Below are 15,000 nucleotides of genomic sequence, written 5' to 3'. Positions count from 1 at the left end.
GGCCAGTCGTGTCATTGTGTGTTCGGTGTACTTCTATGACTATGCTCTTTATTGTATCTCAGATTTTATAATGTCATTTGATTGAAGTGCTTAAGGGGTCACATGTTCTGTCCTTTTTTTGCTGGATGTCAATGGTAGAAATCTCTAGGATTTGGCTCTGCCTGGATCACCCTGTAGGGCTGTGTGTGTGTGTGTGTGTGTGTGTGTGTGTGTGTGTGTGTGTGTGTGTGTGTGTGTGTGGGTGGGTGGGAGGGTGGGTGGGTGTGTGTGTGTGTGTGTGTGTGCGCATGGTTTGGCATGGATCAGTCTTTACAGCGATTTCTTTTCTCAGATGACTTTTGGAAAACCATATCCTCACATTAACCATTTCCTTCCAACCTTTTCTCAGGAGCAATTCTGTCCTTCTCCCTCCAATTTGACTAGTCTTCTCTCTCCTCCCACTCTCCCTGTTCATCTCCCTTTCTTTTCCTCCACCTCTCTTTTCTGTAACACAACTCATTTTTCTCTCTGCATCTCTGTTACTCTCCCTCATACCTCAATCTCTCACTTCATCTCATCCCTTTCTCTCTTTCTCTCCCTCCCTCTTTTCCTCTCTCTCGTGATATTTCCCTAATTTCCCTTACCCATCTTTATCCCCCCCCCTCTTCCTCTCTCCATCTCCTCTCGTTCATTCTCTAGGAGCCTCAGACTACTGTAATCCATAATCCAGTTGGGACCAAGGTACATCCTTCTCTGACTGTATCGATGTACACCAGGGATGGACACATGTTTTTTTAGACCTGGATGAAGTGTGTGGACTCCCAGGCTCTGTTCTCGACTAGCATTAACACACGTTACTCATTAGTTCTTGATGATGATTTGATTAGCTGAATCAGGTGTGGTAGTGCTGGGTTGGAGCCTGGACCAAAAGCCTGCTCGCCCTGTAGCTCAGGGGTTGGTGACTATTGCTTCTTGTCGTTCACGCCACCTTGTGTTGACAAAAAGAACTGCAGTCCTGCAGCTCTTTGCTCTTCTTTTTGGTGGTGCAGTCTGGAACTGCAGGCTGAGCTACAGTTTTACAGGGAGTCCATGCCTGCCTGACCTGACCAGGAAAACTTGCTATGGCTTTGAATGGCTCAAGGAAAACTCACTGCATGTATGAGTCAGCATGTTTTGTTTGTCGAAATGTCAAAGTGTATGTTGTCATGTTTAAATATATTGAACAGATGTTTTTATAACATTTTATATTGAGTATTGGTGTTAACGTACAATAGTATGTATGTGCTGTGTTATAAAATGACAGTTCAAAAGGCAGTGGGGCAAAAGTTACAATACCACCTGACCTGCACAATCAATACTGTGTGTGTGTTTGTGCGTGCATGCGTACGTGCGTGCGTGTGCATGCATGCGTGTGTGTGTGTATATGTGACAGAGAGAGAGGGAGAGGATAGGTCAGACATTGACAGGTTTCTTTGTGTTTGCAGGAGTCGACCGACAGTAGCACCACCATTGAGGATGAGGATGTGAAAGGTGGGTCTTCCATGCAGACACACACACACACGTACACACACACGTACACGTACACACACACACACACACACACACACACACACACACACACACACACACACACACACACACACAAACAAACACCTGTGCAGTAGGCAGTAAGGAGAGTAGAGGGGAGGGAGGAGTGAGGCAGGGAAAGAAAGAGTGGGAAAAGAAAATAGGGGGCATGATTATGGTAAGAAAATAGAAGAATGGTGGGAGAGCAGGATGAGAGGGAAAGAAGGGAGGGAAGAGAGGGGGAGACGAAAATAGGACAGAGGGAAGAGAGCATGTCAGGACTCCCAGCAGCTAAGCCCTCCTGCTGTGCTGGACTGCCAGAATAGAGGGAGCAAGAGAAGAGGGAGGGAGGGGAGGAGGAAGGGAGGGAGGAGAAAGTAAGTCTTATCTAAATAGCTGAGGGACAGGAATAGCATGAGGAGCTCAAAGCAACTCATACAGGGAGAGAAGAGGACAGAGACCTAGTGGGAGAGGAGAGGAGAGGAGAGGAGGGAAAGAAGAAAGAAGATAAAGAAAGTTAGAGACAGGTTAGAAGGAAGGGGAAAGAGGGAGAGAGGGGAGAGGAGGGAGGGAGGGAGGAAACAGAGGAGAGGCTAGGAGAGGAGAGGAGGGAAAGAAAGGTGGTGAGGGAGATTTTCTGTGGAAATGAGAAGAGGGGGTTTCTAGACTTTTTGTCTTTTTGAGAGCTGTTCATTTTGCATGGCCCTGCGCACCGCCAAGCGGTCCTGACTGCACGTTTGTGTGGGCGCTGTATGGATGTGCGTGGGTGTTATGCTAGGAGAGGGAGTGTGTGTGTGTGTGTGTGTGTGTGAGAGAGAGAGAGAGAGCTCAGGGGATGAGGAAGAGAGATGAATGAGTGGATTAACAAACATGAGTAACAAGTTGTCAGGTGAGTACTCTGGTCACGGCTCCAACCCACCCTGTTGAGTGGCAATTTTCTGTGTGTGTGTGTGTGTGTGTGTGTGTGTGTGTGTGTGTGTGTGTGTGTGTGTGTGTGTGTGTGTGTGTGTGTGTGTGTGTGTGACTGACTGACTGGCTGGCTGTCTGTTTGTCTGTCTCTTTGTATCCTCCCCTGTATGTAGGTTTGTGAGGTGTCCCTGTGGTCACTGTGTGCTGATTGGTTACCCTGTGGTCACTGTGTACTGATTGGTTACCCTGTGGTCACTGTGTACTGATTGGTTCCCCTGCAGTTCGTAAACAAGAGATCATTAAGATCACAGAGCAGCTCATCGAAGCTATCAACAATGGAGACTTTGAAGCATACGCGTGAGTACATTACAACTCTTGGTTTTCACCTCATCCTGACACTACAAATTCCAACCTGCACAACAGCATCCTTCCACCACACTCCAACTCCCAGCCTGCATTTCACCTGAACATGTACATTCCTAGCCTGCACCACCCAGGTTACAGCATACAGCACATCACAGCAATCAATCACTTTGGGTTTATGTTTAATTTGATATAGGATCAAAGAAAACATCTATTTCCAAGGCTTAGTCTCTTTAGTCTTAGCCTATGGTATGACCAATGCAAAATCATAGCAATGTCTAATCTGGATAAAACTGTTGTTTTAAATGTGTATTTGTATATAGTATCTTCCTGAATGATTAAGACTGCTGTTAAAATACAGAACTGAGGTTGTGTGTTTTAAAACAGGAAGATCTGTGACCCCAGCCTGACCTCGTTTGAGCCAGAAGGGCTGGGGAACCTGGTGGAGGGCATGGACTTCCACCGATTCTACTTTGACAACCGTAAGATCATTACAGAACCATAAGAGGACCATTAGAGAACCACAAGAGAACCCAGCCAAAGGAGACAGCTTCTCATGCAGTGATAGATCAGTTACTCAGGCATGTGGTAGTGATGCTATTTTAACCATCACCCTCTAAAACAGATTGTTTTTTTATACTAGAAACTCTCTTTCTCCCTCACCCCCCCCCCTCCCCTATCTCTCCCCCTCTTCTGCCCCTCTCCTCTACCCTTTCTCTCCTCCTCTCTCAGTCCTCTCTAAGAACAGTAAGCCCATCCACACTACTATCCTGAACCCTCATGTGCACCTGATTGGGGAAGATGCTGCTTGTATCGCCTACATCCGCCTCACACAATTCGTTGACGGGCAGGGCCGCCCTCACTCCAGCCAATCGGAAGAGACCAGGGTGTGGCATCGCAGAGAGAGCAAATGGCAAAATGTCCACTTCCACTGCTCAGGAGCACCCGCTGCACCGATACAGTGATCAGGTATACACACACACACACACACACACACACACACACACACACACACACACACACACACACACACACACACACAGACATACACATTAGACTCAGGACTGTAAGGACTAATGTCAGAGCTGGGTATTTGACTGTCATTGTCTGGTCCCTCTTAATGTTAATGTCTTGTTTTATGTGTGTTTGCGTTTGTCTTCCAGGAAGTTTGAGAGCTTTAGAGGAGGAGGAGAGAGAGATGAAGTGTATGGAGAGAGAGAGAGAGAGCGAAAGAGAGAGAGAGAGAAGAGGAGGATGGAGGGAGGCGGTTGGAGAGGGAGAGAGTTGAAAAGAGAGTGAGTCCTGGGTTGTGGGTCCCGCTCTCTAAAGGTGCAACCCCACTCCACCTGCTCCTCTCTCTCTCACACACAACAACCTCAACAACCAATAACTCCAGTAACAAATAACTACTCCTGCTTCAACACGCACAACACAACACATCCCACGGCAGCAGGGAAGCAACAAAGAGCATATCAGCCACAGAACAACCTTCTCTAGACTCAACCGTCTACTTCTCTAATCGTCTTTACGCCCCCTATAGTATAGGGCCTCTACGATCAGTACCATCTGACCTGCACTGTACAGCAGCAGTCCTTGACTGGCCCTGTCCTCCTCTGTACTCTATCACAGGGCTCTGGTACTCCCACTTATAGGATTTACAGTTTAAAGTGTTTATTATTATTATTATTATTATTATTGTTGTTGATATTATTATTATTATTATTATTATTATTAAATTGCACTCTGTTGTGGTTGTTGTTGTTGTTGTTCTATTTCTGTAAAATGTACAGTATATTTCAACTTGATGCCAGTGTTGTTTCGCTCCTTTTATTGCTCCTAGCATGAATTTAGCAGTGTTAATCACAGTGTTAATCACAGTGTTAATCACAGTGTTAATCACAGTGTTAATCACAGTGTTAATCACAGTGGCTGTTTTATTGAATTATGCTTGAATAAGGCTGCCTGTAAAATGACCAGACCACACTAATCTCACAGAGAAACCCAGATTTTCCTGCTGTTTTTTTTGGTTTTTGTCTTTTCTGAGATGTGACATTTTGTTTGCAGTTGAGTTTATCCCCACCCCCGAACCACATTATATTAACCCCCATGGAACAGTAGGTTGATAGAAACATTCTCCCCTTTTGATCAACTCTATGAAACCTTACTATCCTGGAAAGAAAACAGTGCTGCATGCGTTCTACTGTACAGTATATTGTTGTTCTTACTTGATCCTCTGTGTATTAAGCTTTAAAATAATGACTGAAATGATGATTACCGGTATAACAAAAATGATGTTTAAAATGATTACACACCGTAGTGTACAACTTCATTTTCATTGTGGCAACTTAAGTACTGTATAAGTGGCGTTCATTTGCATGAAATTCAAACAGGCAGCGATAAATGGTTTTTTGTTCCTTCTACTTCATGTTTTTACTGAATGCTGGTGAACTATAAACTGCTATCTATTTTCTGAGCTGTGTAGGTGCATACACAATTTCTGTCTTGAGAAATTGTCTATGGTGATGATGATGATGATAATGATGATGATGATGATGATGATGATGATGATGATGATTGTAGCATGCCTTTCTACAGGGTCAGCCACATTGAGTTGGTCACTGACAGTTAGATTAGAATCATTTGGTCGTATTGGATTTTGTTCTTACATTACAACATGGGTAAGGCTAGCATTAACACATCTAATTAAACTAAACATCTACTCATGAAGGCCTTGGTAATGATCAGGTGTATTAATGCTGGTCTAGAGCAAAAGCCTGCTCAACACGCCTTGTGATGTGCAGGGCAGTGCACCTTAACGTCCAGCAGAGGGCGATAACATCCACTCTGTGGTTGGAAATTGTGGTTAGAATCTGAATAATTATGGCATTTGATAGACATGGTCCGTGTGCTAAACATATAGCCACACACACACACACACACACACACACACACACACACACACACACACACACACACACACACACAGCTGGTAAATATTGGTGAGGGTGAGCTTGACTTGGGCGATAAGCAGAGACAGAGATAGGGTAAGTGACACAGAGAGATAATGACACAGAGAGACACAGAGATATAGTATAAAGGGCCTATAGAGAGAGGGAGAGAGAGAGAGAGAGAGAGAGGAAGGGAGATGGATGTGTTCAGAGTGTGCATGCGCTGTATGTCTTTTCAGCCCTTCATCTGTGGAGGGACAGTAATTGGATCATTGTTAATGAGGCCAGCTAACCACCTGCAGGTTAAGGTCATTGATGTGTGAGTTAACCTTGCAGCCATTGACACAACTCTGTGTGTGTGTGTGTGGGAGTGTTTGTGTTCCTGTCAATGCCACTCTTTGCTGCTTTGAGGCCATAAAACCAGCAGGTAGGCCAAGTAAAAGTTCCTTCATTCTACCCTTATCGCTTGTTTTCTCTGTGTAGTTATAGGATTGCCAGCAGAGCAGCTGGGAGTAGTTAAATATTCACTGATACATAATCAGATATCTACGTATTCATGATAAGGAGGATATGGTGTATGGTAATCTGATCCTAGATGTGTGGGTAACTTCACAACAGATGAACCTCATCAACCATCATTTTCTCTCTGAATTCAGTGTTGAATGAAAAGGCAATGTGTATCCAATGTTTTTCTCAGTTCCTCTGATGATGAATTCTGTTCTTCCAATGTGCATTCCCTGTGCTCTATGATAATGAAATGTTAAACAGATGTTATCAGTGTTACCAATAAAAAAAAGACATGTCAACAGAGAGACATTTCTACCACCACAGTCAATTTCTTTCAACCTGAGTACCCAGAGAACCTTGTCTGTGCGTCAGACACTATTGACTTTCAGAGGGAGCAGAGTAAGCACTATTAGATAATACCTAGGACCAAGCTTATCTCTGTCTGTGTGTGTGTGTGTGGGTGTGTGGGTGTGTGTGTGTGTGTGTGTTTGACCGACAACAGGCACAGTATTGGTGGATAAGATAAGGACCAAGCACCATCTGCCTTTATTACTCAACCAGGGACAAAGTTTCCCCCAAAACCAGCAACCAGTTATACAGCAAAGTGCCGAAAGACAAAGGTCAATGTAATTAGACCTAAAGTTTCGACCTATTGTTGTGTTTTAACAGGTCATTGATAAGATAAAGTACTGTCCTGCGAATCCATAACTGGTGGGACAACACTGGCATGAAACAGTCACACCCAGTTTATCTAATCCCCATATCTCTGTGCCTCTCACATCCAATTACTATAAGCACTATAAAAAGAAAACAAACCCTACACTTAGTTTCATTTGTGTTTTCACTGTCCAACTCTCCAAAGAGATCGTACCTTATCTCTCCAATACAGCATTCAGACGGGAACATGTCAGCATTGCACTGACGTAACGGCAGTGACGCAGAATATCAGCACTCCAGTGAGTCGGACAGTGCCGAGTGTGCTCTCCTGCCGACACTGTGGAGGGACACATCGGCGACACTGACGGAGTCATCCAGCTAACCGATAAAAACGCAGACAGTACGAAAAGCTTTGACAGACTGCGGACAGTAAGCATCTACCAACTCTGAAAAGTAGGTTGCTAACTAGCTACATACAAGAGATAAGGAATTAGCAAGCTATAGCTCGCTGAGAAGAGCCTATAGAATAGCCAGGTGCAAAATTAAAGTTGCGGGGTTTTTTTGTTTAAGTATTTTCCCAGTTCATATTGTGTGTGTTTGTTATGCAAAAAAGTCTACATTATTAATGACTAACATTATTGCACAGTTACAGTCAGGTTGTTAAAAAGCAGATGATGCGCAAGGTCGAGAACTTCAGATTCATAGAAGGTTCGCCACGACCTGTGTGTGGTGTGATCTATCTGATAGATGGGGAATTGAACCTACAGAGTTCCAGCTCTTTCGTAACTACTGACAGTATTTGTTTCAGGTGTGCAGCCGCTTGCGTGCATGCCTGTGCGTGTGCAGAGAGAATGTATGTGAGAAGTTTCCAAATCTATAGGGCTAACTAGAGACCCACTATTGGGACGTGTTGTCATGTCTATATTTAGGATGCACTTTCATCCGAGTACCCTGGGCCATATGATACAGTACCATAAACATACATGATATGTACAAAGTGCACATACAGTTCACAACATTAAACAGGAGCAATTAAGACTAGTACCATGGGTGTCTATCTGATTGTGTAATCTTTATTTTCCAGGCTGACAGAGAATCAGCAGCAGAAATCTGGCCCTGAGAGAGAAAGAAGAGAGGGAAGAAGAGGAACTAGAGAAGGATCAGCTCGGTGTCTAAGGGGAGCACCATTTGGAGTAGTTGTTGTCTACTTTCTGGTTTTGGAGAGGAGGGAAGAGCCGCTGCTGATAGGCTGCCATGCACCGCTTAAGGACTACGGTTGCTAGGCTACGGCCAATCACAGCCTCCCAGACTGCCCAGAGCCTATCACAGCCCAGGCCAGTGGCGGTGGAAGGGGCTTTAAGGACGTTTCAGCCAATGAGGCGCCTGAATGCGTCGGTGGCTGCTGAGCCGTTTCTGAATGGGACCAGTTCTAACTATGTAGAGGAGATGTACTACGCCTGGCTAGAGAACCCAAGGAGTGTCCACAAGGTAAGAACATCCAGATTTGTGTGTGTGTGTGTTCTGTCACTCGCTTTGTTTTTGTGTGTCCGCATGGTTCATGCTCCCAGAAAGGCCAGCAAAACAAACACAGTTTACCCTGTAGTTCACACAACCACACATGCCTTACGTCACACCTACTAAATCCCAGCCCTCCCTCCAAATCCCAGCCTTCCCTCCAATCCCAGCCTTCCCTCCAAATCCCAGCCCTCCCTTCTCAGGTCACTCACAGCTGTGTGAGTTACCTGTACGACTGCAACCCCCCCCCCCCCCCCCCCCCACACACACACACACACTTTGTCGCTCTGTCAGCCTCTGTTATTGTGACCTTAGAGCGGTTTCCCACCAGCACTATGGAATGTCTGTTTAAAAGGCAATGGGACAAAACTACCACCTGACCTGCACAATCAATAGTGTGTGTGTGTGTGTGTGTGTGTGTGTGTGTGTGTGTGTAGAAACACAGAGAGAAGGTCTACCCTAGCTCTTCAGACACAATAAATCAGCGTTTATCTTTCGGCACGTGTCAGGGGTCTCTCTCTTGCTGCCTGCCTGCTGGCACACTCCTCACGTGTGTGTGTATATTGGCTGCCAAGGTTATGAGTGAGAGGTCATGTGGTCGTGTGTGTGTGTGTGTGTATGTGAACAGATACTCTCTTTCTCTCTCTCTCGTTCTTTCTCTCCCTCTCTGTCCATCTGTGTTCTCTCTCTACAACAGATCCCCCCCTCAGCCATTGTCTGGTTGTTAGAGCACGTTATTGTTGACTCAGGTGTTATACAGTCAGGTGTTATACAGTCAGGTGTTATACAGTCAGGTGTGTGTGTGTACATGTGTGTGTGTGTGTACATGTGTGTGTGTGTGTGTGTGTGTGTGTTCCTGTGGTTTCCTCTTGTACTGTGTGCCCCATAGGTGCATGTATAGGCCTAAACTCTCAAAGGGGGATGTGAAGAAGGACATCTCTCTTCTCTGTGCTTTTACTGTGCAACACATTGATCTCTAAAGGAGTAAACCAATTAGTCCTTGCTCAGGTTAGAAACTCAAGCTGTGTGTGTGTGTGTGTGTGTGTGTGTGTGTGTGTGTGTGTGTGTGTGTGTGTGTGTGTGTGTGTGTGAACCTGACCTGACCTGACCTGCTCTCACTCAATATGCCAAATCATTGCTTTGGTCTCACCTGTGTGCTTCCCTATCAATCTACTAAATCGTCAGGAATGTGTGTCACAGTTGCTCTACCAGTTTGTTCTGGCTTACGCAACATTCCATCCCTGATTACGAAATACTCAAACCCAGGATTTAGTCAGTTAGGGACAATTTCAAATGCTTGACGAGAGAAACGTTGAAAATGACCTAATGTACGAAGTTGAAACTCTGGATTAACCATGATTTTGTCCCCACACACCACCTGTTCCACTGGTGAAGTGCAATGTGGGCTAGTTTTCCAGACACAGATTAAGCCGAGTCCATTTTCAATGGAAAATGTCTATTGAATGTGCATTCTAGTCCAGAACTAGGGATGATCTTGGTCCCTGTGTTACGATACATGATTGAGTTGATGGACTTCTCACCTTCCCTTCTCTCTCTCTCTCTCTCTTTCTCTCTCTCTCTCTCTCTCTCTCTGTAGTCATGGGATATTTTCTTCCGGAATGCTAACGCAGGGGCTCTGCCGGGCCAAGCCTATCAGAGTCCTCCCCCTCTTGGTGGATCTGCTCTAGGATTGGCTCATGCCCAGGCTCTGGTGGGGGCCCAGCCTAACGTGGAGAAGCTGGTGGAGGACCATTTAGCGGTGCAGTCCCTCATACGAGCGTACCAGGTACACACACACACACACACACACACACAATCTCTCTCTATCTCTATCTCTCTCTCTCTCTCTCTCTCTCTCTCTATCTCTCTGTCTGACTCTCAAAAGGTCATACCAGGTCAGACCACCTCTCTCTCATATCCCTCTGTAGTGTAGACTGTCTATCATCCCCTCACAGTCAGATAGTAGGAGATAAGGAGGCCGACACCGTAAACAAGCCAACGAGCAACTGAGTCGGCGTGTCGGTGCTGCAGTGCAGCGGTAGCTCCGCCACCCTGGAGAGAGCCGTGCCCCCAGAAGCAGTCATCTAAAGGTCACAGCACAGATTTGGGATTAGTTTATCATCCCCCAAATCCTAACCTGAACCATTTGAAGGGGGAACACGCTAGACAGACCTAAACATCGGTGTCTGTGTGCAAAGTGATCCTGTTTGTGTCCCAGACAGGGTTTTACGATCCAAAACATGAACAAGGTAATCAGGGTGACTACAGCCAAATCACATGACATTCATTCACTGGCCGACGGCATCATAAATGTGCTCTCAACCCGACCGGTTTAATGACTTTAGTTGGATGAGCTGCAAACACAAGGGAGCATTTTGGAAACATGTCGGTTTAAGCGTTATATTTTTCAACTCACAGATTTGTTCGGTATTGATTCAGTTTACCGTTCTTGGCAACTGTGTTGAATACTAGGAAAGCAAGCACACACACACACACATACACACATACACACACACACACACACACACACACACACACACACACACACACACACACAGAGCACCCCTTGGACACATGTCTGTTAATCTAGACATCTAGAGCTTCAAGGGATTATGGTGCGTGTGTTCTGCAACCACCCCTTTTGAGAGAGGAGTACATCCTCTTCCCATCCTCTTCCCATCCTCTCCCCCTTCTTGCATCATATCTAGAGCACAAGCTGCTTCTACACACACACACACACACACACACACACACACACACTGAGCCATGTTGCCCTGTGTCTAGGTACGGGGGCACCACATAGCCAAGCTGGACCCCCTGGACATCAGCTGTGTAAACTTTGACGAGGCCCCGGTTACCGTGGGTTTCCATAATGTTGGTGAGAAACGACCGCCCGTCCTGTGCGCTCTAACGATGGCGACTCTGCCTCGGTGTGTGTGTGTGTGTGTGTGTGTGTGTGTGTGTGTGTGTGTGTGTTAATGTCGGTTGTCTTGTTTCCTTTTTTCTCTCCATCCTTCCCTATTTCTTCTCTTTTGTGTTAATCCCTCCGTCTCTCATCTTTCCTCCCCTCTGCGGTCTTTTGCTCTTATTTTTTGTTCATCGTTTTTTATTTTTTTATTTCATTTGCTTCCTGTTTGTCTATGGCCGGTGTTCCTACTCCTCCTCCTCCCATCCGCCTCCCCCATGATTGTTTGTCCCCCCCCCTCCTCCTCCTCCTCCTCTCTGGACATGCGTCTTCCTGTCTGGAACCCCGTCTGTAGGTCCGTGGTCACCACGTGGCTCAACTGGACCCTCTGGGCATCATGGCTGCCGACCTGGAGCCCACCCCCTCTGACATCATCACCTCCCATGATAAACTGGGTGAGGAGAGGAGAGGGGTGGGGAGGAAGGAAGGAAGGAATGTGACCAACAGGTTTTAAGCCTCCATTCCTCAGCTAAGATAAGGGGTTATCTCCTTTTGTGGAGTGAGGCTGTTAACAGTCGCTGTTTGTTTTGTTCTAGTATGCAGCACTTGCTAATCCACTTTGACATAATCAATCAGAATCTGTTAGAATGTTGAACCGCTGCATGTTTATTCAGTCTGTTGTACTCTCTATTCACTAAGAGTTGCAGGAGCGGTTTGTGTGCTAAAAGCCTTATCATCATGATTACATTGAAGTTGCTCCTGTTCACTGCTATCTCACAAGGCCTTCCACTGGCATTCACATTGAACACTGTCTTTGTCATGATGTCATTGAGATGTACATAAATAGGGAAGTCCATGAAAGGGTGTATGGGTGTGGGTGTGTGTTTCAGTGAGCATTATGTTTGAATGAGACTTTTGTGTGTGTTTGTGTGTGTGTGTGTGTGTGATTGAGGTGGTCATCATGGCATGTTCAGACGGTAAAGTGTGGTTTGGGGGTCACTGAGTTTTCAGTTGCTCTCTGTGTTTCAACCTGGCATTCAGTAGAGCCCTTGTCTGACTGGTGTTCATTCACAACTCGTGTGCGTGTGCGCGTGCGTGCATGTGTGTGTGTGTGTCTGTCACTAACCTGTCACTAACCTGCGTGTCTCTCTGTACCCTCAGACCTCTCTGAGTATAAAGAGCGTCTGTATGATCTCACTGCCGAAGGTATGAAACGCCGGAGCGTAGAACACTCTTTAGCGACACCACTCCCTGATTTCAAATGGACCTCCTAATCTATACCGCTTAACCACACAGTGAATATATGAAAGGACTGTAGTGTGAGCGGTATGGTTACAGCTTTGATAGAGCTTTGACCAGGTCTCTGATAGTTGAGGTGGAATTTCCACTGTATTACACATCCTCAAAGGATGTGAGGACGTGGACAAGGAGTAGGAGTCCATTTTCGTCCCTCTGCTGTTAGTGCTGGTAGGATAGCTGCCTTTTATACCTCCTCTAGTCTAGCTAAGCAGCTTTGTTTGACTAGCACTTGTCCTTTGCCCTGTTCACACCCTTCCCGCCTCTTTCAGATATACAGTAGGCTGACACAATTTAGATAGGCTTGGTTAAAGCAAGGGGTTCTACCACGCCAACATATCCCACCTATCCCACCTATCCAGTTCTGCTAGGTCAGGGAGGAAGGGTGCATTTGAAAGCCTGTTCCTAGCCTGGAGCAGCGTGGAGGTCTTCAGGGCCATCTGGTGGATCTGGTCCTCAGGGTCAGAGAGCAGCAGCAGCTGTGCTGACATCTGTTTCTCTGCCTGGTTCATTGAGTCTTTACTGTGATTAGATTAGAGTGAGTCTGCTTGGCTGGACGCCCCCTCTCTAGCCCATTGGACAACAAGAAAACAAGTGTGAATGGATTAATATTCCTTCCCCATTGGCTAAACAAACACCAAGGTTAGGAAGACAACAGGGAATACAAGAGAATGTGTCGTGTATCCGACTTTAGAATCTCAGCCCCAGTTCAAGCGGCACCCTGCCATCCCGTACCGTCACAGCTAATTAGAAAAAACATAAGAAAAAAACAACACATTTGCACATTAGAAAAAACTCACTGAACCAGCTTGCCATATCACAGGAATGCTATAACACACACACACACACACACACATACACATGCTGGAGGTCTTGAGCTACAGATCGAGTCTGACTCAGACTCTGAGCATGAGCACTAAGCATGCTCCCTGAGTTGCTTTTCTAACTGTGTGAGAGAGAGTGGTCTTTGACACCCTTTCATGTGCAGGCCCACCGTTGCCATTTCCATACACATCATCACTTCCACTTCCCCATTCCAGACAGCAAATCCTCTCTCCTGCCACACCGCTATAGAATGGAGTCTACATTCTAGAACCGGTTTAGAATGAACTACCTGTCCGTCGTTGATTGTATTACCCCCCTTCATCTCCATCTCACTCCTCTGTAGTAGATGCTGTTTGATCGCTATCATCCCCTCACCCGTTTCTCTCCCTCTCTCACCTTGCGTCTCTCCCTCGCCATGGCGATAACTCTGCACGTGTCCATTACTAACTAACCAATCAACCAACGCTTGCATTTAATGTGCTTTCAGCTAATTCATACTCTGCTTGACTGTCAGCTCTGTCACTCAGAAGTGTCTCTGTATATGATGTGATGTCTCCTGTGGGTTTGATGGAAATAGAACTTTGTTTTAATATTTTGCACCCGCCCCCTCCTCTCTGTAATGCTCTACCCCTGTCATATCTTGTTTGTTTGTTGTGTATCCCCCCCACCCCACCCCGCCTTATTCCCCTCCTCATCCTCGGTCCTGTCTCCATGGTGACGGCAGGTTTCTACGGGCTTGATGAGTCAGACTTGGACCAGGTGTTCCGTCTCCCAACCACCACTTTCATCGGGGGCAGCGAGAGCGCTCTGCCCCTCAGGGAGATCATACGCCGCCTCGAGGTAAAATAGACCCGCCTCCTCACGCACATCGCAGACAACGACACTCGCAGACAACAACCCGTAACATGATCGTGTTCTTCTGATGTGCGATATGTCCTCGCCCCACCGGGCTCCTCTGTTCTCCTGGCAGATGGCGTACTGTCAGCACATCGGAGTGGAGTTCATGTTCATTAACGACCTGGAGCAGTGTCAGTGGATCAGACAGAAGTTTGAAAGGCCGGGCGTCATGCAGTTCACTCTGGAGGAGAAGAGGACCCTGCTGGCCAGAACGGTTCGCTCCACCAGGTCTGTCTGTCCCTGTCCACTTTATTTACACTGGCAGGGTTCATTATCACCATATCGCCTAAGCTTATCTGCTCCTTTCAGGTCCTCATCAGCCATCAACCCCTGGTCCTGGAGAGATCCGGGGGGTGGGGGGGGGGGGGTGCAGCCATTTGGTGCAGCCCATCACTAACATGATTTATTCGGGTTTGTTTAAGACCTTGACAGGCCCAACCTGAAGCCCCCCCCAGGACCAGGAGTGTAGAACACTGGTCTAAGGGAAGTGTGTAGAGGAGAAAGGGCTTGATGCGTGTCTTATCTGGGAGTGACTCCTTGTGTCCGGCGGGCAGGTTCGAGGAGTTCCTCCAGAGAAAGTGGTCGTCGGAGAAGCGTTTCGGTCTGGAGGGCTGCGAGTCACTCATCCCCGCG

General features: G+C 46.6%; 2 protein-coding genes across 3 annotated transcripts in view; both read left to right on the top strand.

Moving 5' to 3' along the window:
• The window catches only part of camk2b2 (calcium/calmodulin-dependent protein kinase (CaM kinase) II beta 2), a gene marked incomplete at its 5' end in the record, with an annotated part of 21,715 nt that extends 17,617 nt beyond the window's left edge, over positions 1–4,098 (top strand). The window contains 6 exons of the mRNA XM_083670633.1: positions 679–720; positions 1,464–1,509; positions 2,736–2,811; positions 3,205–3,299; positions 3,550–3,786; positions 3,981–4,098. Of these exons, the coding sequence (XP_083526759.1) occupies positions 679–720; positions 1,464–1,509; positions 2,736–2,811; positions 3,205–3,299; positions 3,550–3,782 (492 nt within the window). The 3' untranslated portion in view covers positions 3,783–3,786; positions 3,981–4,098. The remainder of the gene's footprint in view (positions 1–678; positions 721–1,463; positions 1,510–2,735; positions 2,812–3,204; positions 3,300–3,549; positions 3,787–3,980) is intronic.
• Positions 4,099–7,268: 3,170 nt separating this feature from the next.
• Positions 7,269–15,000, top strand: part of ogdhb (oxoglutarate dehydrogenase b) — a 14,116-nt gene continuing 6,384 nt past the window's right edge. The window contains exons 1-7 of one of the 2 annotated variants that reach the window (XM_083669610.1): positions 7,269–7,382; positions 8,014–8,417; positions 10,042–10,230; positions 11,229–11,322; positions 14,195–14,310; positions 14,441–14,595; positions 14,922–15,000. The exon at positions 14,922–15,000 is cut by the window's right edge and continues 68 nt beyond it. In XM_083669610.1, the coding sequence (XP_083525736.1) occupies positions 8,184–8,417; positions 10,042–10,230; positions 11,229–11,322; positions 14,195–14,310; positions 14,441–14,595; positions 14,922–15,000 (867 nt within the window). In that variant the 5' untranslated portion in view covers positions 7,269–7,382; positions 8,014–8,183. Of the gene's footprint in view, positions 7,383–8,013; positions 8,418–10,041; positions 10,231–11,228; positions 11,323–11,722; positions 11,805–14,194; positions 14,311–14,440; positions 14,596–14,921 lie in introns of those variants that run through there. The other variant, XM_083669611.1, reaches the window with a different exon arrangement.

This window comes from Argentina silus (genome assembly GCF_951799395.1).
Source record: "Argentina silus genome assembly, chromosome: 5".
Lineage (NCBI taxonomy): Eukaryota > Metazoa > Chordata > Actinopteri > Argentiniformes > Argentinidae > Argentina > Argentina silus.
The sequence above is the reverse complement of the archived record's forward strand: the minus strand, read 5'-3'. Positions and strand labels throughout refer to the sequence as shown.